General features: G+C 37.3%; 1 protein-coding gene and 1 long non-coding RNA gene across 2 annotated transcripts; both read right to left on the bottom strand.

The window, feature by feature from the left end:
• Nucleotides 1-324: 324 nt before the first annotated feature.
• On the bottom strand, nt 325-13,625 carry mfsd13a (major facilitator superfamily domain containing 13A). Its single transcript, XM_048171672.1, has 9 exons — nt 13,462-13,625; nt 8,962-9,216; nt 6,846-6,925; nt 6,307-6,756; nt 5,625-5,745; nt 5,426-5,522; nt 5,074-5,245; nt 3,260-3,453; nt 325-1,764 (listed from the first exon to the last, which is right to left on the bottom strand). Exons 2-9 carry the CDS (start codon nt 9,124-9,126, stop codon nt 1,529-1,531), a joined length of 1,515 nt encoding a protein of 504 aa, XP_048027629.1. The 5' UTR covers nt 9,127-9,216; nt 13,462-13,625; the 3' UTR covers nt 325-1,528.
• A 2,123-nt stretch (nt 13,626-15,748) lies between these two features.
• Nucleotides 15,749-22,774, bottom strand: LOC125256033. The gene is made up of 3 exons (XR_007182036.1): nt 22,645-22,774; nt 16,324-17,277; nt 15,749-16,042 (listed from the first exon to the last, which is right to left on the bottom strand). It is a non-coding gene; the product is annotated as an uncharacterized LOC125256033 (long non-coding RNA).
• Between the last annotated feature and the right edge of the window lie 130 nt (nt 22,775-22,904).

The raw sequence follows: 22,904 nt of genomic DNA, 5'->3' as shown, positions 1-22,904 counted from the left end.
CACAATTTGCAATTAACTATGCTATATCTCAGTCTTCTAGACGAAGAGAAAGAAAGCTGAGGCATCTTTTCTGTACGCATCTTTTGTGTCCTCATGGGAACCAATTATACAAAAGTAATTTGAAACCTGCACCTACCTAGCCTCATTTTGGTGTATGATTCTGGTATTTATATAGGCTTCATACACTAGGTGTATATTTATTTAGGCCTATATTTATGGGAAATATACCAAGATTTATGCTACAGTGCCAAAATGCACGTACCAAGTAGAACATGGGTCAATGCTGAATCAGTAGCTAACAAAAACGAGAACATCACAGAGACATTACTGTTATGAAACAACTTTTATTTTGCAAGCAAAATTATTTGAACAATGGGCAAAAGCACTAAAAGAACTCATATATCCTAATAATCCATAGCTCATCTGTGTAAATGTTTGAACATTTTCCAAATGTTTCCTAGAATAAATAACCATAAAATAAGACTAAAATATCAGATGTGCCCATTGTGCACCAACCAGTAGTTGACAAACAGAAAATGTAACCACCACGGCCTAAAATACAAAAAATAGTAAGATGTGTCTCCTTGTTTATTTATTTATTTATTGCAACAATCATACAGTTGAAATAGTGAAATCCAATTTCACAAATGTGTCAAGAATGGTATCTTTACTAAAAGTTAAGAATATAAATTTGCCAATAAAAATTGTAATTTGGAAAACCATTATACAAAACTATTTCTGTAACTTTTTAATTTTAACGTCAAACTGGCCAAGAAATTACTTAAATTTCATCAGTCAAATTGACAACTCTGCCTCTAAACACTAAAATAAAGTGAATTTGGACATTTTGTACAAAAATAAGTTATACATGCTAGCACAACACACAGTTTGTATTTACGTTCATGTGAACTATAATATATACTTTTTCAGTAATGATCATCATTGAGAGCAACTGAATGAATTTCGAAAAGTCATATAAAACAGATGTTACAAGCCACAAAACAACTTCAACAGCTGGCTGAATTACAAAGACAATGTATAAGTCCTGAAAGTATTACAAACACCACAGATATCCATGCAATTCCATGTATCCCTGGAATGCTGCTGAACACTTACTGTAAACATGCCCTTTCTCAGAACACAGTGTGGGTTTTTTACATATAGTTAAAACATACAGTTAAGGGAGATGTGATTAGATTTGGCTTGATTATCAACCCATATAACTATACATTGAAACTTCAGAAACAAACAGTTTGGGTGGCAGTACTGTTCAATATGGTCCCAAATCACAAGATTGTTTGAACTGTTCTTTCATATTTGGTCACATACTCAATATAAATACTCAATAGTTAGGAAACATAGTAAATTAAGGCAGGTTTCAATAAGATGGGACCATACATTCTCTCTCAAGTGTCTTTTGCAGTATTTGGCGTCACCATTCTCCATTCAGTGTCTGTTGGCAGCATGCCTGGACTTGGGGAATGTCCACGACTCATCTCTCCTTCCTTTTCCCCTCCCTACAGGAGTATTAGATAGCCTTGACATCAATGAGGTGGCTGTGTTGGGCACCTTGCCTTAGGGACTTGATGTTTTGTAGCCTTCGCCCATGCAGAGTGAAGCGAGACCATGCCAGCAGCTGCAGAAGGGCACAGGAAATGGGCACAAACACCAGCAGGTAAAAGCAACCCTGACGCAGTGGCACAGGAACCGCAGGAGCTGCAATCGGTGCTTCTGCCGCTGAGTTCCTCTCGAAGATGTCATATCCTGGAAAAAGATAGGAGGAACGATGAATCAAAGAACCCTGAAAAAATGTTATTATGGTTTCCACAAAAATATTAAAGGGTTAGTTCACACAAAAATGCAAATTCTTTCATTAATTACTCACCCTCATGTCGTTCCAAACCCATAAGATCTTCATTCATCTTCGGAACACAAATTAAGATATTTTTGATGAAAACCGAAAGCTTTCTGACCTCCGATAGACTGCAATGTTATTACCACTTTCAAGGCCAGAAAGGTAGTAAAGACATTGTTAAAATAGTCCATGTGACTACAATCAATACTGAGCCAGTGTTCTGACGAAGAACCTAGAAGCGCTGCTCTGTGTTTACTACGTGATCAGCGTAGGAGACTGACATGGAAGAGAAGAAATTGTTGAATAAAGCCATTATTTTTGTTTGTTTTTTGTGCACAAAAAGTATTCTCGTCGCTTCATAACATTAAGGTTGAACCACTGTAGTCACATGGACTATTTTAATGATGTCTTTACTACCTTTCTGGGCCTTGAAAGTGGTAATAATGTTGCAGTCTATCGGAGACCAGAAAGCTTTCGGATTTCATCAAAAAATATCTTAAATTGTGTTCCGAAGATGAACGAAGATCTTACAGGTTTGGAATAAACTACATTATAAAATCTATTAAAAAAGAAATGTTATTTTGATGTTTCTACTGTATTTTTGATCAAATAAATGCAACCTTGGTGAGCCACTATTTTGCCAATATTTTGCCATGTCATTTAAAATGAATTGGGTCAAATGCAGGAGAGAGATTCTTTGTTGTTGGCTCCAGTATGAAGAATGTGCTTGTTTTCCCTAATTTGTAAGTCACTTTAGATATAAGCGTCTGCTAAATGATTAAATGTGAATTATTAAAGGTGCTAAAGAGGATGTTTTGTTTTATACATTTTTGCAATATTACTTGAAACTGTCTTTACTAACTGATAAAAGACTATTTATTAGGTGCACTGAAAGTAATATACATCATCTGTGCACGAGGTAGGGCCTTAAAAACATTAGCCAATCTCTGGCCCTCTGGCTTGTCAATCACTGCCGTGACGTTCATTGTAAGAGACGTGCGCGGATTGGCCCTCTGGCTTGTCAATCACTGCCATGACGTTCCTTGTGAGAGACGAGCGCAGCTGCGCGCTCCAGTAACTTTCCACACTCCACAGGCGCTGCATGCAATGTTTTTGTCAGGAGACAGGAATAACAACTGCAGATTATGAGTTACCTGCAATGAGTCCGACATAATGAATCCACTAACACGACACAGCGAATGCCGGTGGTAAACACTCGTGTTCCAATACTCGTGAACGAGTTTTGGGAGGCGTTCCTTTGAAGGAGGGGGGCTGTTCTTACGCATGCGCTCATTTCAAAAACTCAGTAACAGTCTTTGGATTCTCAGTCGACGAAAAAATCCTCTCGATCACCTTTAAATGTGATTGTTACTTGCAATGCAGGTTTAGTCAGTGCATTCATACCTGTGTAGAGACACAGCAGCCAGGTACCAACAAGAGGGGCAAAGGTCTGACCAGGCTTGGTTACCAAGGCAACCATACCAAAGAGCAGGGCAGAAGCTGCTTGTTGCCGGTGGTTCAACACAAAGTCCTCATCCACTAGGTCTGTGATCACCAGGTTCAGAAGTTTACAAGTGCCCTCGGTGAAGACACGATTACTACGGAGAGATTCAAACAACACAATAAAATAATAAAAATAGATAAAAGACAATGTTGATAAAAGATTATTTGAATCTGTTCTCAGAGGCTAATGTGCATCTTTTTATTAATCAAACAGAGTTCATGTTGTAAACTTAATAAATTGTGAAAATGTTTGTTTTTTTGTCAAAGATAAAGAATAGCAAAAAAAAATAAATGAACGTTATCATAATAATGAACAGATTTTACTTAAATACTATAGCTAATACTTTTTTAAATTAATAAATATTTATACTTTTTAAAAAGGTATGGCCTGTCATTTTGAACATTATTATCAGCTAAATTGTTTTCATTTGTTATTTCTACTAAAATATTTAAGGACATTTTATAAAAAAAATAAATAAATAAAAACAATTTAGAAAGATAACTTTAATCATAATTCTAACTATTTTCCCTGTTTTGCAATGTCATATAGTTCACAATAACAATACAGAGTGCACACATGTTTTCTCTCAGCGCATGTCCTTGGACTGTTAGCATAAATATAAGATCTCTGTGTCAAATCTTGCAAACAAAAGCACACCTGCTCACCTTTATCTGTCACCGTCCCACCGGTGGGACGTTTGCCATTATACATTTAAAACAATAATATCTTAGACTAAACCTAAATTAATATTGACAAACTATATATCCTTTGAAAGCTTACAGATGCTAGTTTTCATATTTGTAACTGATTTTCGATACAAATAACAGAGGAATTATTACAGAGAATATTTTCAGTCTCATTAAGGTGTGTTCAGACCTTTATTTTGAAATAGCGATGCATATGAAAAAAATCATGAAAATTGGTAGAAACCTTTTTTTTTCATGCCAAGACTTCAAAAGATAACATTTATTGTATTTTTTGAGAAAAAAGGGTCTGAAAATGTTTTAAATATAAAGAAAAAACATTCTCCATTTGTGATTCTGCGGAAAGCTATAATGCACATGTTCTTTCAAAATGCCTATTACGTGTTTGTCAGAGGTTTAATTCAAATCAAATACTGCCATACTGCACATACTACTTCTGAATATGATGTCTGCTTTATAAATTGAATGAAAATTATGGAAATATATGGTTCAGATTACTCATATAGATTAAGCATATATGGAAATGGAAGCATCCTTATATAGTCACCAATGAAGCCTGGATGTCATATAGTAGAAAGGTTTGGCACTGCGCCCAAACAAAATCAAAGCTCATTTTTTGAAATATCAACGTAAAATTTGGAACACAACTTATTCAGATTTTTGGCTTTCATTTTCTTGCAGTTTTACAGTTGAACATGTTTTGTAAAATAAATATTTTATATAAAACCTTTTGCATTTTCTAAACTTAAACTTCTATAAATTTTCATAATTTCATCTAACTTCTACAATAATCTGCCAAGTGTCTCCTAAAGACCAAACTTAACTAAAAAGACCAAATTTAATTATGTGCTCCAAAGTATTCAAGAATTATAACAATTTAAGTTGAAAAAGTCATTTTCAGGTCTATGCTCAAAAATGGGGACTGACAGTTAATAGTTTTTGTTTTAACCTGTTAACCAAAACATTTTGAACAATTTGAATTTCTGACAATGGAAGGGCTCATTTCTCACCTAGCAATAAAGATGCAGAGCAGGTACACCTGGTCCGCCCCGGCTAGAAGCATGGCTATGCTGAGGCCCAGCTTCAGGAGGAAGAGCCCGCGGACAACCTGGTACACACCCAGTCTTTGGCACAGCGTTAAGAAGTAGAGATTGTTCAGATGAGGTGCAATGTAAGAAAACCCTGTGTCACAGGAAATACAGAATTAGCATAATAAAAATACACACACACAGACATATATGTATATCCTCAAATATGTATATATGGGAAATCATAACCTCACAACAGGTTCCCACAAGCAGGTTTACATAGCCAGCATTGTTGATGTGCTGTGGCCATGTGAATGATTTCTTTCTCTCTTACCCAGCAGGAAGGAACCGGTGGAGGCAGAGATACGGTCTGACAGGAGGTGCTCCAAAAACAGTGGAAAGAAATTGCTGTTGAAATGGCAGTGGAATACCTGCAGATGGTGGGGTAGAGGAAAATATATATAATAAGTTCTCTAATTGGAGGATTATAGACAATACCACTTTAACTTTGTGTCTTATGTGTTTACATTTACCTGTACAAGGTTCATGGAGGCAAACCACATAAAATTCTTGTGGCGTGACAGCTGCTTTAGATATTCTCCAAGAGTGACTGGCTGCTCAGGTGAGGTAAAAGGAGCTTGACCGACACTCAGTCTATAAGAACATAAAGGAGGATGGGCAATCCAACGGGAGGAAACAAAGAGAAAAAAAGTTAGTGAAAATTATACGATAAAACAAATACATATTATAAAAAGATGCAATGAGCATCATTTTAATAAAACTCTCTACATCAACCTGCAACCAAATAGCCTACAGCTAAGCTATCTATAAACTTTGTTTCAATGTTAGCATTTCACAGGGTTGTAAATTGTAGTCCAGTTTGTAGTCCAGCAACTCTAAGTTTTGATATTCTGTCAAATAACTCCTTTTATGTTTCATCAAAGAAAATAATACAGGTTGGAAAAATTTGTGGGTGAGTAAATGATGCCAAAAATGATCATTTTTGGGTCAAATATTCCTTTAAGGAGCTGGTAACACAAATGCTGCATGTTAATATCCAGTGCTATCAACCTCCCTCCCTTGAGCGAGGCAGTTAACCCCAGGTTGCTCCACGGGGACCGGCTCTTCAATTAGTGTGGTGTAAATTGCTTTGGATGAAAAGTAACTGCTAAACGACAAGTAATATTTAGCACTGAAAAACAATAATTCTCTTACTCAGTGAGTGCTTGGCTCTCGTTCTTGCGTGGATGGACTTCATTCTCAAACCGGTGCCGCAGGAGACGTGAAACAATGAAAAAGCCTAGCATTGAGACAGTGGCTAGAGTCACACAGAAGAGCCTGAAGGAGTAAAAGTCTTCCTTGTTCCAGAAGCAGTAAGAGAGGAAAACAGACAGTGAGCCCAATGCACTAAACAAGGAACTGTGGAAGTTGAGGCGTGTGCGGTCATGTGCAGACACGGCCAGATCAGCCAGGAGGGCGTTGTGGTTGAGGTCGACCACTGTGAGGAAGCCATCGTAAAGGCACAGGCAGATGAGGAACTGCAGTCCAGGCCAGGTCCAGGACACCCAGAAGGCCAGGAACGAGAGGGCAAAGAGAGGCCCGCTACGGGAGAGTGCCTGTAGACGCTTTAAAACCACCTCAGGGGATGTGATCTGGGACCCAGACCTGAGCAATCAAACAAAGAGTGAGATTAATTAGATTACTTGTCCTATCGAACTGTGGTTTTCCAGTTCGAAGTGAGTGAATAATCTTACTGAGGAGAGCTCAGGAATGAACGGTCACTCAGCCAGCCAAAAAGAGGGTCGTTCAGGCTGTTCCATATCAGAAACACAGTCTATGGAAAAAACAACAACAAAATGAACAAAACAAAAAATGACTTTTTTTCATATTCAGTGTACAAATAAAGATTCAGATTAAACTATGTAAAGTAGAATTAACATATATATTATGTCAAAGGCTTATGACTTATGAATAATTAAATGCTTTTTATACAAATAATTGAAAATTATTCCAAATAATTATAATATACACTAGAGTTTAAAAGTTTGGGGTCAGTAAGATTTTTTAAAAATGTTTTTAAAAGAAGTCTCTTATGCTCACCAACTGTTTTCTATTTTAAAATGTAATTCATTCCTGTGATAGCTCCTGTGATTTTCAACATCATTACTCCAGTTTTCAGTTTCACATGATCCTTCAGAAATCATTTTAATATGCTGATTTGGTGCTCAAGTGACATTTCTTATTATTATCAAGGTCGAAAATAGTTGTGCTGCTAATAGAAAGTTCAAATGAACAGCGTTTATGTAAGGGATAATCCATGGCTTGATGTGCATTAAACGATTTTAATGCATGACGTGGAGCGCATTCAAATTGTTTAATGCACAGCTAGCTGTGGATTATCTAGCTTATACCACGGTCATTTGCCAGCACTGACAAGTTAAAGCTGTCATTGATGTTCACAGCCCAATATTTAACCGGAAGCATATAATCATCTGTAGGGCTGTAACGATATGCGATATGAAACCGAAATCGCGATACGCAGGTCCACGAACCTGTATCGCGATGTGAGAAGGCAGAATCGCGACACACCCCTTCCAACTCCCAGAGTTATCCTTCCTGTCCAGATCCAATGCTACCACATTTTTAAATTACTATAAGTATTAGGGGTGTAACGATTTATCGTAGATGGTGTGTCTCAATCAGCTCTCTAGTTCAGTAAGTGTTTCGGGCACACATTGAATCTTGCAAGCAGGTTTAAACGTTTCTCATGTCAGTCTCTTGCATGGTCGCGTGAGAAAAGTCGTGGCTTTCTTTCACCGCAGTGCACAGGAACAGCTGTGCTCACAGAAAAGCAAAAGACGCTTGCGATGCTTTGCTTTAAGAAGTTCTGTGGGGCCGTTCACATATTGCGTCTTTTCCGCGTGCAAGTCAGTTATTATTTTCAAATGTAGCCGCGCGGCAAGCGCGCTCATAATGGGATCAACGCGGTCGCGACGCGCATGCAATTCTCAACTTCTCAGAATGCCGCAAGCGCACCGCAGGTCGTGTGACAAGAATCAACCGATCAGCTATGGCCTTTCCGTAACAAAACATCAAAAGCTCAGCCGAACAGCTGATCATAGCTGTACATGGTGGTTTTTATATCTTATCTCCATCAATATATCTCGTAGTAAAACTAATGCAAGGGCTAGAAATCATTTATCCTTTGCAGAAACATCCTGATCCTCTTGGAGAGCTCAGTTCATGGTTGCATAGCAACGACCGACGCCACGGGAGCGCAAGCGCTTTGGAAAGAAGGAGAAGCGGTGCGGCCGCGCCTTCCACGCGTTTTTAGACGCGATATGTGAACGGCCCCTATTCATAATTCTAAGTTCATGTTAAATTTAAAAAATTTTTTCAGTGACAGACAGCCCTATTCAGCTGTTAATTTGAATACAGAAGGTTTTTATTAAAATTTTATATTTATTTATTTTATTGAAATGTGATCTTGTATGTACAACAAGGAAAATTATTGAAATTTGTTCATGTTTTTTTAATAAATCTTGTTTGAATTTCAGTTTCATTTTGTTCAAAATATCGTGATACGTATCGTATCGTGAACTCCGTATCGAGATACGTATCGTATCGTGACCTGAGCGTATCGTTACACCCCTAATCATCTGATATTATCATCAGTTACGACTCATTAGATCTAGCATTCTGCTCACTTTAAATCAGACACAGAGATATAGCAGGACGGTAAAATTACATTTATTTGAATGAATGAATTATAGCATTTATTTGAATTATCAAGAGAATTTGTGCAAATATTTTTAATTCTACTAATTCAAGAATCTTAAATAATTGACAGATACTATATAATAAACCTACCTCTCCCACCCAAAACGATAACTTGTCGATCTTGTAAACAGACACAAAGGTCTCCACGTAATACAGTAAGAAGACGTTGTGGAGAATGGAGACGAACAGTGCCAGGGAGCCATAGAGCACAGCTGTTGAGGCGCCCTGGCAGAGGCCCCATACCCTCCTTCCCATCCTTTGCTACTTCTCTCCGCTCTTCTCGTCCACGCAGCACTCTACATGTCCCACAGGCCGAGCAGGGTGGGGTCATCGCTCTATCCGCCCCTGCAAACAGACAAACACCAACACAAACCATGCAGTCTATTATTCTGTAAAAAAAAACCAATATTAGGCTGGGTAATGTCTGTCGGCTGTTTTTAGTCTAGAAATTACAAGGGATGGGCATTTTTCCAAAATATTGTATCCGAATACTTGGGTTCATAAAAAACGAATATTCGAATATTCGTTTATTTAAATGAGGTTAAACAAGAAAGATGTTATTGTTTTATATTCATCAATATTTTTTAACCATTTCTGAACAAGCTTACGATTAGGCAATATACACAACAAGCTTACATTATATATTAAAGGTGATAGAGAGGATTTTTTCGTCGACTGAGAATCCAAAGACTTGTTACTGAGTTTTTGAAATGAGCGCATGCGTAAGAACAACCCCCCCTCCTTCACAACACATTTCAAAGGAACGCCTCCCAAAACTCGTAAACACTCGTACTGGAACACGAGTGTTTACCACCGGCATTCGCTGTGTCGTGTTTTTTGGATTCATTATGTTGGACTCACCGCAGGTAACTCATAATCTGCAGTTGTTACTCCTGTCTCCTGACAAAAACATTGCATGCGGCGCCTGTAGTGTGGAAAGTTACTGGAGAGCGCAGCTGCGCTCCTCTCTCAAAAGGAACGTCACGGCAGTGATTGACAAGCCAGAGGGCCAATCGTTTACGCGATGATCGCGTAAACGATTGGCTGATGTTTTTAAGGCCCTACCTCGTGCACAGATGATGTATATTAATATTATTACTTTCAGAGCACCTAATAAATAGTCTTTTATCAGTTAGTAAAGACAGTTTCAAGTAATATTGCAAAAATGTATAAAACAAAACATCCTCTTTAGCACCTTTCAAAGCATTAAATAATATGTGTAAACAGAAAGTATTAAGAACAAAAGCATTTAATATCAAGCAGCGCGAGCGGGAAAAATACTAATAAAGCAGACAGCGCCAGTTATTGTAACAAACGTAACGTTACATAATACACTCGAGTCAGTATATGGTTATCGTGTTTATATTGTTCCACATGTTCATGTTGAGAAAAACAATAATATCCACATGTTCGGGTCAGAAAACGAGCCGTGCTGACAGACGTTGCAGAGACAAAGATAATAATAGCCTACATAACTGTGTGCTAAGCTAAGTTTCTAACAGTAACTGTTAGCACTTTGTTTTCTGTTCGTAAATATATCTCCCTCGACAAAACTTAAAGGAAGCATATATCTCAAAACCATTTTGCTATCAGATAAGTTATCAACTTTGCTCACTCGGGATCTTACAGCTGCGCTTACCTGTCGTGAATGCAGTGATGGACAGCTGTCTTTCCTCACTCGACGGGTATTTAGATTTTATGTGCTTTCTCATTATGGTGTTGATATTATGATAACTCGGTTTCATTAATTAATTTGATCAAAAGTAATTCCATTTTGTATATCATTTTCATCTAAGTAATTCCAAACTTTGCGAGGCAGACGACAACATTATGTGACGATCAAATAAAATAAACTTGTTAAACACGCTCCACAGCGCCACCCGGTGCATTTAGTCATAACTGCGAGTTTTAGTGCTTAGGATTTATCATGGATTCACTGCATTTACGGCCAGCAAAGCAACATAGTAAAATTTGAATAGTATTTTTATTTTTCGAATATTAATTACAGAACGAATATTCGACTATTTGTGCACATCCCTAGAAATTACCATTACTTGAATTAGATTCAGAGAGTGTAATTGGACAATGGCCAAGCCAATGAGAAAACTGAGCATCTGTACTACATTATCAAGTGGCTTTGGGTTCGTTTTAATGATTCAGCACTTTGTTTGATGTGAATCTGGAAAAACAGAAACCTGAGCTAAAATACTGGGGGAAAGCTGGGAGAAAAACAGAACAGACATCTTAACAACATCACCAAAGATACTTAATCACAGCTTTTACAAGGTTAGCCATGCAAATTGTGGTTATTTTTGTATGCATTCTCAAATTAAAAATGAATGGGAAAATATCACTATAAAAATATCTCTTAAAAATGGCTTCAGTTATGTTTCCATGGAGAGTGTTATGGGGAATTTGGGATGAAAGCAGCCAATTTTCCATATCCATAATAACAAAAACAGCCTGGACTTCTTCACAGAGTGTCATGTGAGAGGTTCTTCAGTACTTTCAGTCACACCTCCATATTGTGCCTGTAAAACGATTTCTTCTAACAGGAAGAAAAAAAAAAATCACAATAAATCCCACTGTGTGTGAAGTGTAACTGCACATGAACCTTAGATTTTAATGAGCTGGATGATCTCATCCCAGCTTCAAAGATGACAATAACAAACACTGTTATTCAGTCCAGAGATTTCTCAGGGGTGAATGAGAGATGTAACCTGAGCACAATTAGTGTAGGCTGAGGCCTGTGTTTGCTATCAAATATTGAACAGTTTCCAATAGGGTGGAGAGGACTTTATTGTGCCAGAGTCATGTGAATTTCCTTATGCACAGAGAATCCCTTTTTGCTTTAACGCCAGACATCCGTGACAACCTTTCGCAAATATCCCTAACCTAACCTTGGGACACAAGGCATATCAAAAAGCAAATTAAAATGCTTTCTGGCTGCTGGTAGGCTGCACACCTGATATTCATATGCTGTGCAAGCTCACACAAGTCCTGGACTTCTTTGAAAGCGCCCGTTCTTACAGTTAAAGCAACATTAAAATAACCTTGCCCCCCAGCTCTTTGAGAGAACAATGAATAACAGTTCTGTGCAGTTAAACTACCCTAAACAAAAACGGGAACTTGTTACTCCCAGTCTGATTTTCATCTGATCTAAGCAGTGAAGCAAAACGCACCTCACTGGATCGCATTACACGCAGTAATTCTCATCTCATCTCATCTCTAAAGGATAGGTGGCTGCTTCCCAGTTCAGCAATCTTTGATCCAACAAGAGATCAAGTGCCATGAAGCAAGTGCTAAGCTGCGTTACAGTGACAGGCTGCCCACCTGTGTCTGTTCTCCAGAGCAACAGGATGCGTGGGAACTATTCTCACGTACAGACAGAAGAATCTTTTATTTGACCGAAACATTCACACCCTTTCTACACAAATGCTTTGACACCTGCATAAAACAAACAGTCACACATTTACTATGTAGAGAACTCTTTCTGTATAAGAATTGTTGTATTCAGTCAGCACAAAGATGTTAATTTCCGTAGCCAAGTTAAAATGGCCAGGGTTGAGTAAGACATCTTACAAAACCCAAAAAGTGATGCATATTTATTAATTTGTGGGCACAATAAATCATTTAAAAATGGAGGCAGGAAATATTTTGAAGTGGAGAAGTATAGGGGTAAGACAACCCCTTCAGAATATTTCCATATATGTATAAAAATACATTTTACACATTTTTATCATGTCAATCTATAACTGAGTAGAATGACGCAATCTGAATTCACAGTCATTGTTCCTATTGTTACATCCTTTTCTTGTTTCACAATATCTCTTTTCAGTTTATCTTTCATCACCATTTTTTAAAATGTGTTTTAGTATTTTTTACATTATGATAATTATAGAGTTACAATTAGATTAAATATAAATGCAACTTATACCCAAACACCTACTCCTTCCTTATTATGAAAAATACCTATGAAAATCTATTAAAAGATCACACTATCAGGCTCCTGACACCTGTAAATAAATAATAAATATCCATAAGTATATCCAATACAGTGACCGAATCAAAACACGAAACACAGAGCCGTTAAATGGGAAATGAAAATGCTGACTGCTTTAACTCGACGATTGTGATTCGATATAACATTTAATATTTCAGAACACAATTGTTCAGAACACATTCCATAATCGAATGTTTTCGTGTTAATTGATATATTCGTACATTCTCATTGGCATAATTATCAAATGTATCACTAGTAGATCTATGCTAGCCGCTCACATTAGCGACTTTACTCATAGTAATTCACCACGCTGAGCCGAGACGGTGTGAATTTTAATAGCTAAAGGAAAATCACGCATATCTCATCAAACTATGAATTTGATCTGCGACGTGACACTTTGAACCTAAAATAACCCTTTAAACTACTAATCCTGTTCTAAGTTAAGATCGCTAGCAGGCTATCCGCTTTCATATCAAGCAATGCGACGTGTACCAAGTCACAGCCCGCAGACAGACACACTTAACCAGTTTTATTTTCATTAAGAACACAATAATATCAGTCGATTCTTTAGGCTGTTAGATACTTACCATGTGGAGCTGGTGTCAAAGCTGCAGTCACCTGATGATCAAAACAAACGCTGAAAACGTTTCTAGGTTTCACAGTTGTATCGAAACATGTCATGTGTTGGACGAGGAAGCCCGTGACGTCACGACTTTTCCCTCCTCCTCCTCCTCCTCCCCATCACTCCAGCTGCCATCTGTGCACGTACATACGCACAGACAGACATTATGAGAATATGGCACACTATATGTTGCCATGGTCATTTAAATTGTACATTATTCTGACTTGCAGTAAAGTTTGTAGCATAATTATGAAGGAAATATGTGAATGCACCTTTCCCAAGCTCTAAAAGCCTGATAGAGGGCACATTTTCTTCTTGTATGGACACGTGAGCAAGAGGCAACTAAAGCTTAGGTCTCATGGAGGTCTAAACAAACCAATTTAAATTTAGATTGTATATTAAAGGTGCCATAGAATTGAAAATTGAATTTATCTTGGCATAGTTGAATAACAAGAGTTCAGTACATGGAAATGACATACAGTGAGTCTCAAACTCCATTGTTTTCTCCTTCTTATGTAAATCTCATTTGTTTAAAAGACCTCAGAAGAACAGGCGAATCTCAACATAACACCGACTGTTACGTAACAGTCGGGATCATTAATATGTGCGACCCCAACTTTTGCATATGTCAGTCCATGTTCAAGGCATTAGACAAGCCAGAAGCATTAGACAAGGGCAGGCAGTATTAACGTCTGGATCTGTGCACAGCCGAATCATCAGACTAGGTAAGCAAGCAAGGTCAATAGCAAAAAATGGCAGATGGAGCAATAACTGACATGATTCATGATATCATGATATTTTTAGTGATATTTGTAAATTGTCTTTCTAAATGTTTCGTTAGCATGTTGCTAATGTACTGTTAAATGTGGTTAAAGTTCCCATCGTTTCTTACTGTATTCACGGAGACAAGAGCCATCGCTATTTTCATTTTTAAACACTTGCAGTCTGTATAATTCATAAACAACTTCATTCTTTATAAATCTCTCCAACAGTGTTTAATGTTAGCTTTAGCCACGGAGCATAGCCTCAAACTCATTCAGAATCAAATGTAAGCATCCAAATAAATACCATACTTACACGATCAGATGCATGCATGCAGCATGCATGACGAACATTTTGTAAAGATCCATTTTGAGGGTTATATTAGCTGTGTGAACTTTGTTTATGCACTGTATTATAGTTGAGAGCTCGGGGGGCGGGTAGCGCGAGGATTTAAAGGGGAAGCAGCCTGAATCGGCGCATATTTAATGATGCCCCAAAATAGGCAGTTAAAAAAATTAATTAAAAAAATCTATGGGGTATTTTGAGCTGAAACTTCACAGACACATTCAGTGGACACCTTAGACTTATATTACATCTTTTGAAAAAGCATTCTAGGGCACCTTTAATGCATAATCATTCTCATAATGTGAATTTATTATGTAACAGTAAGAATTCAGCAGTCTTCAATTTGTATTGTAGTACAATAGGATACATATGCTTGACTAAAAAAGTCATCAGGGCTTGACAACTTTTCTGCTCACCAGCTACTGTGGCTCAGCATTTTCACTAGCCACAATTTTGACATTGATACCATAAGGACTTTCACATCATTTTGGCAGTTAATGTTTTAGATGTTTTGATGAGCTTTTAGGCTGGAAATTGTCAACCAATCTGGCAACACTGATTCTAACCCCTAAACCTACCCTACACCATAACCTTAACCAGTGAAATTGACTGCAATAGAGTAAGGCGGTCTGCCGGAAGCTAGATATTTTACTTCATAACTTGTTAAATATGGATTTTTTTTTTTACAAAAATGCATTGCTTTGCTTCAGAAGGCCTTTATTAACCCACCGGAGCTCTGTGGAGTATGATGGATGGATGTGGATGAAGGCACTTTCTTCAGCCCATGCTCGTTGATCCTCGCTCACAGCCATTATAAAGCTTGGATGCGTCAGGATATTAATATTTCTCCGATTGTGTTTATCAGAAAGAAGAAAGTCATATACACCTAGGATGGCTTGAGGGTGAGTAAAGCTTGGGGTAATTTTTATTTGAAAATGTAGGTGCATGTCAGCGACATCCATGTGAAAAGCAGAGCATGCCTAAGGATACACACCAGAGAAAGTCTGTGACATCATCCTTGCCTGTGGGGTTCTGCACAACATTTCGCAGAGTAGCTAGGTGCCATGTGATGTTCCGATGCAGCCAGAAGAACCTATGTTTGCCAAGTATTGCTATTTATTAAGGAAAAATAACAACATGCATGCTTTAGTGAATTTTTCATTTATGTGATGTACTTTTCAGGTTCTTATTTATCTCTTTCAACATGTCGTTTATAGCTAGAAGTGAGCGATGAATCTCAGCAATTGACAGACATATTTCTGTTTGTTTCACCAGGACCTCTGCTGCCAAAACCCAGGGTCGTAGTGTTGGGCCAGCTCAGGAGGTGGAGGTCACACGCACTCCGTCACAGCTCGCGGTTACCTGACTTTGTGGGTCTGGCTCCAAGCCGGTATGTGTGTACGAGGGCTGAACAGCACAGGTGCTTGGCTCTGACTGATCTGAAAGAGATAAATAAATAAATCAAACCTAAAACTGTGTCTGTGTCATTGATCTAGGCATCCACAATTTAAGAGTAGCATTAGATTTTTATTTTACCTTTATCCTGCTTGGACACATGTGCATCTGTGTCTGTGTCTTGCTGCCCTTCGCATGCAATCAGTGTAATACAGAACAATTTACAGTGACTATTATGGAGAAGCCAGTAATGCTTTGACTGACCATCTTGAGAACCTTAAATTATCCTAACTTGACACACAATAATGCGCATCACAACACTCACCAGCACTCGATCATTGATCTTCAGCTCCCCATCACCTTTCTTTGATTTGACACCAATTCACTTTTCAACCGCACCAGGTCTGAGGCAGATGCAGCTGTTTTAGTGGGTCTGGCTGGTTTCTTGCTGGAAGCCGATACTGATGCATTAGAGGTAGATGGTGACGCAGCACGAGACTGAGGAGATGTCATTGTGTCATCTGCTTCACCTTCAGTGCGTGAAAGCCTGGAGGGACGTGTGATAATACCCTTTAACGCTTCACACTGAAAATAACGCACACCAGAGACCGAACCATCATTTTTCCCAATTGGCTCATCAAGCACAATGCCAGACCGTTGGCCCGGAGGAAACTGGCTCTCTCCTACAAACTGAACAATGCTCGGCTTGTTGCCATTAACCCAGACACGGATGGCGTACCGCGTTGAGCTTTCATCACATAAGTCAAGAGGTTGTTGTTGGTTATACCGTGAAGTGTGGGGTGTAGAATAAGTAGTGGGATTTTTCACATACCGCCCAATTCAATGCTAACCTGTAGCTCTTTTCTGTGTAACCTGTAGTTCTTTACAGGTGCAACTGTTTTTGTAGGTGTGACTGGTTTCTTGGTGGAAGGCGATACTGATGCATTAGAGGTAGATGGTGACGCAGCACGAGACAGAGGAGATGTTGTTGTGTCATCTGCCTCACTTTCAGTGAGTGAAAGCTTGGAGAAACGTGTGAGAATACCCTTTAATGCTTCACGCTGAAAATAGCGCACACCAGACTCCGTACCATCATTTTTCCCAATTGGCTCATCAAGCACAATGCCAGCCCATTGGCCCGGAGCAAACTGGCTCTCTCCTAAAAACTGAACAATGCCATTGCTTGTTGCCATTAACCCAGACACAATCCCGATCTTGAACTGCATGCCTGCATCTTGGGCTTAGGCTGAGGATTTGTCACGGGTTGGTTTAGAACCACCTGTTCCAAAGGAAGAAAATAAATAGGCTTTGTTTAAAATTCCAAACTTACTACTACTACAGCATGCAGTATGAATACTGTGCATAGTATACAAATTGGTGTTCATTTATTATTAATGATCGTCATATCTTATACACACAGGCTGCATCCAAAATCACATACTTCCCTACTCCATAGTAGGAGAAAAACTGTATGTGACAAGAGTAGTATGACTCAATTCACAGTACTAATAAAAGAGTAGGCAAAAAGTACCCGGATGACCTACTACTTTCGGACAGATTATGAAGTGTGCACAAGATGGACACTTTAATATTCCATGAGGCCACGGGAGAATTTGCGAATGACAGTGAAGTGACATAACTGACGCTGGTAGGTCTTCATAGTAACAAAGACTATAGAATAACACAAGACGTGTCACTCGTATTGTTTTGAATGGGAGAAAGTGTAATGCGCAATATGGCGGAATAAGTCCCGCCTTCTAAATAAGAGCCAATCGCCGACTGGTAAAGTCATCGCGTCACTTCAGCGGCCATTAGAATCACCGGTTTCTATAGAAACAGTCAGACTCACGCCTCCGAAGAGACGCGCATGAAAAATACAGTTTTTTTTGTCATGATTCGAGCGTTTAGAAACTAATTTATGAGCCGGATGTTGTTAGATTTCATTGTTGATTTCAAATATGAAATTTAATTGTAAGGTTGGCAAACAGTTTTGGAGAATTTGATGTTTCCCCATTCAAAGAGATTGCATGATGCCCAGGATGCCCGAGAGGCGTTTCAAAGATGGCCGCCGAGTGAAATGACTTGTCTTAAAGGGACTTTGATAGTAAAGAACATAATTGAATATACTGTATTGTCCCATTTCTGGGAAATTTGACTTGGACTTCCATAACATGGCCAGAACACAACATTGGACTTGCATAACACAATACATTCCAACCAACAGACAAAGTTGTGAAATAAGCAAACCTAAATTATGTTAAAAACCTACAGTAACGTTACACCAATCTAAATCTCAGTTTTGCAATCCTCTATTCATCAAAATCCCTACATTGTTTCCCTGAGGGTAGCATGTTAAAATTCTCATGTGAAATCTGTATTTAAAAAGATACCTTGTACAACTCATGTATGGAATTATTTGGATTTCTCTTCCCGCCGTATAATTTTTAGAGCAATACTAGTCGTGCAAGTTTCGACTTTGATTGGACAGGAAAGAGGCACGGGCGCGCTTTCCATGCTTTTCACGAAACATGTGAACGGCCCCTAAGGTTTCCATACCATGCTGTAATATTTTATTTTATTTTTTTTTTTTATTATTATAATGCATCAAACAAACAGATAGGAAAGACAGAACAGATCCACTACAGGAATGAAATTACATCGAATCTACCATGAAGAAAAAACATACATTATCAGTGGCATTATCAAAAAAAATCATAATTTCAAGAGTGTCACTTTTCTTCTTTAATCAACCAAAGAGATTTAAGAAATGCATCAATTTCAATTAAGAAATGTGAAAAAGTAGGCTGCGAGTTAGAGAATTTTTGCTTATGTATAAAATATTTTCCAAACAAAATAAAAAAAATACAATGTAATTCACTGGAGTATTAGTTGTACCTTTATATTAACAGATTATATCTTTTGACTGAAAGGATTTGAAAGAATCAAGGTGCTTACCTGAAGATATAAACTATTCCAAATATTCTGAGTTTTTTCACATTGAAAAAATAAATGGATGTGTTTCATCCTTATTCCCACAAAATGAGCAAGAACTGTCAACATCCATATATTTTGCCACATATCATTCATAGGATATAAGATCTTAAAATGAACATAGTCTTATTGGGAATGCAATACTTAAACCGGGTTTCTTTCCAGAAACTCAATAAGATGTGCCTTTAGGCACATTATATTTTTTATTCTGAAGAATTTGTCGAATATGCTTATTACATTTTTTTTTTTTGCTAAATATTCTTATTCCATCTAAGATCAAATCAGGTTTTTTGGTGTCACTCTTATTAAAACTTAGATGACATTTTACTAGTTAAGTTAGAACAAAAGGAACTGCTTTAAGTATTGCAGTAGGCTATTCTATAAATGGTATGAACTGACAAAAATTCTTCAAAAATTACCAGATTTATCAAAAATCAAAATAATTCCAATTATATTCCTGTTAAACCCACCATGTAGAAAAATAGATTTATTCCTAATCATTATATCGGAGTTGTTCCATAGAAAGGTTTTATGTGGTGAAAAATTTGGGTGTAACATAACTTCCAAGCAAGAAGAGCCTGCTGATGAAATTTAGACAGTCTGTCACATTTAATAAAGAGGTCACCAATTTTTGTATAGATATGATTTGGGATTAAAAAAAAAAAAACCATAGAATTGGGATTTGTTAAGCATTTTTAAATCCAATTTATCCAAAAGGTGTTCACATATTACTAAAGTCTAACACTTCAAGTCCACCTTTTTTCCTATTTGAAAGGGGGGTTTTTTTGTGTGTTTTTTTTTTTTTTTTTACTTAAGAGGTTTGTTTTTCCATATGAACTCTATAGAGTATAGAGTCATTAACAAAAAGAGAAAGAGAAGGATATACAAAACAAGATAATCCTTCTGCTTTGGACAAAAGAACCCTCCCATAAAGGAAAAGGTTTAATAAAGATTAAATACCTAGTCTCTTTTACTGAGATACCATCGACTGAAGAATCATCATTTTTATAGACCGTCATTATCTCACACTTGGACATATTCAATTTCAATTCAGAAGCACATGAAAACTTCTCAATTATATATATAGCCTTGGTCAACTGACTCTTATCTTTTAAAAAGAGAGTATGTCATCAGCCAACAGGAAGATTTTCATTTCTCTATCTCTATATGTCTCAGCAACCAGCAATACAAAGGGTAAAATTTTATAATTGATACTACAGAAGTGTAGTTGGACACCAATTATCTATCAAAAGAGTGTCTTTGTCCAGTTTGGGAACATGGATGCCATCATTTCCTTTGAATTAATACATTTATTATACATACAAAGCAATGGCTGTCTGATTAATTCCCAAAAATGAATATAAAACTCAACAGTTAATCCATCACTGCCTGGAGGCTTTGAAGTCCAGCTTGAACCTTTATAAAATTGTGGCAATTGTGTTTAACAAACACAGATGCGTAAATGTTTTTGTCGAAGGCTGTGACAAAATTAGATATCAAATTAGGATCTGTGGAATTGACACCTTAATATTAAGAGCAGTCAAATAATTTCGTTTGCAGTTATTGAAACGTCGTGTTGGACGAGGAAACCCGTGATGTCACGACTCTTCCCTCCTCCTCCTCAAAAAAAAACCTTGTCAAAAAATTGATGTCAATTTGATGGGGTTTTTTCGACATCAATTGGACATCAGTGTGTGGACGTCAAATTGATGTCAAAAAACTGACGTCAATTTGATGTCAAAAACTGATGTCAATTTGATGTCAAAAAACGGATGTCAATTTGATGTCAAAATATTGACATCAATTTGAAATATTTGACATCAAATTGATGTCAATTCTTTGACGTTTTTTTCATCAAGTGGACATCAGTGTGTGGATGTAAAAAAATGACATCAATTTGATGTAAAAAAACTGACATCAATTTGATGTCTATATATATATATATATATATATATATATATATATATATATATATATATAAATACTGCTGCTGTACAATATAGCGTACAAGAATTACCCGTAGCAGATCTATACAGCTGGAGGTGGGCAAGGTGGAGGGTTTCTGAAAGCGTGCTGCACTGCTAAGGCAAATGCTACTCATGTATTTGAAGACTGCCCACACAGCAGGAGACTCCTAGGCGGGTCCTCGACTAGTCCTGGACTTGGACTTGTCTTGGACTCGACAAAGGTGGACTTGACTACAGCTCTAGTTGCTAACAGACCTGCAGTTTTCTGGGAGTTCCAGATATGGTACATAAAGACTGAATGCTGCTTCACCATAGTTTTGACTCTAGGGATAGAAAGCAGACCTGCCCCAGATGACCTGAGAGGTCTGGATGGTTCATAACGTAGCAAAAGATCAGAAATGTACTTTCATGTGGTCACAACGCAAATCAGAAATTTAAAAAAAGATTTCCTTTACTGGTCATTTTTTAAATTTCAGTCTTTGTCTGCAACTGTTAACCACCTTAAACTGTATTATATTGAAGGGTTTTAAAAAATTCCTTCATGTCAAAATTCAATATGAAGGGGGGTGGTCTTCTGCAGAAGGAGGCATTTGAGAACACTGCATTGTTTTCGGTCATTAGAGGTATGTGTGTGCGTGCAAACACTGACCAGTCAACTTATCTCTGTTTTTAGGCTGAATGGTGATACACAATGTTTATCTTTTTTTTAAGAACTGGTTCAATAAATTATTTTAATGTGACATCAGGCTATATTAAATGATGTAGTCTCAATCTATATTGCTTTGAAAAATATATCCATATATTCCTAAAAACTATACTGGCCAGCCCAAGTGTGCATCCAAACAAAAGAGAATGACTCTCTGATGTCAACAATGCTTTTCTCATGCATTTTTTTTTTTCTTATTTGGCAGACGAACTTTCCAGTGGCAACAGAGTTTGAGTTAAAGAATGCTATGGAAATAAAACCAACCAAAAAACATTGTTAACCTTTTTTATTTAACTTTTTTTTGTAAAGTTGTAAAATGTTTAAATATATATATTATATATATTATATTATATTTAAGTGAAAAGTATCCTTTAGACATTATTTTGGTTGTCTATAACATGTATATATCTAGTCATTCATTAGCTGTATATTTGGTGACCAGTCTATTCTTGGGCTGTGGTTACATTAGGCTATTATTTAGGCTGCTATTAAATTTTCACTGACAGCCCAAATTCAGCCTTGTTTTAGCCTAAAACAATATTCACTGTCTATTAGACATAAATATATAGTCGTTCAATAGCGGTCTAATTGATGACTAGTCTACTCTTGGGTTATGGTTAGACGTCTATTAGAGCTTCACTGACTGCCCAAATTTTGCCTCGTTTTAGCCTAGACGTCAGCGCTGTGTTTCGACGGCTATTAGACGTCTTTTAGACATAAAATTGCTTGCTTGGTTTGTTTAAAAATATCAGATTTTTGTTTAAAAATGATCTATTGTGTTTGTTTGTTTATGTGAAGATATAGGCCTAGCACAAATATGATATTGGAATTTTATTTTGGAAGACAGAATTTACACACACAAAAAAAGTTTAATTTAAGAGGTGTTTAAAACCAACATTCGGAAACCATTTCTAAAAAAACAAGCATTTATGTCAATGGAATTTCGTAACCTTATAGTTGCTGAAATAACAGTTTAGCTTACCCACTTTCCAAGTGACAACCAGCCCCGGCGTCCCCTACATGTTGCATTTTTAATACTAACCTCTAGGTGGCAACCAATACAAATGAAGCGACTGGATCCGTGTCACAACGGTCGCACATTTAACCCTCTATTCCCTGTAAATGCACAAGTCCATTGCATTCTCAAAAAAAGAGGAATACATCTAAATTGCTTTAAACCTACATATGCATTAAAGAAATGTGACACTGCGACACAAAGTAGAGGAGGCGTGACCGCTCATG

Source organism: Megalobrama amblycephala, linkage group LG20 (assembly GCF_018812025.1).
Source record: "Megalobrama amblycephala isolate DHTTF-2021 linkage group LG20, ASM1881202v1, whole genome shotgun sequence".
Lineage (NCBI taxonomy): Eukaryota > Metazoa > Chordata > Actinopteri > Cypriniformes > Xenocyprididae > Megalobrama > Megalobrama amblycephala.
This window is presented reverse-complemented; position numbering and strand designations above follow the sequence as displayed.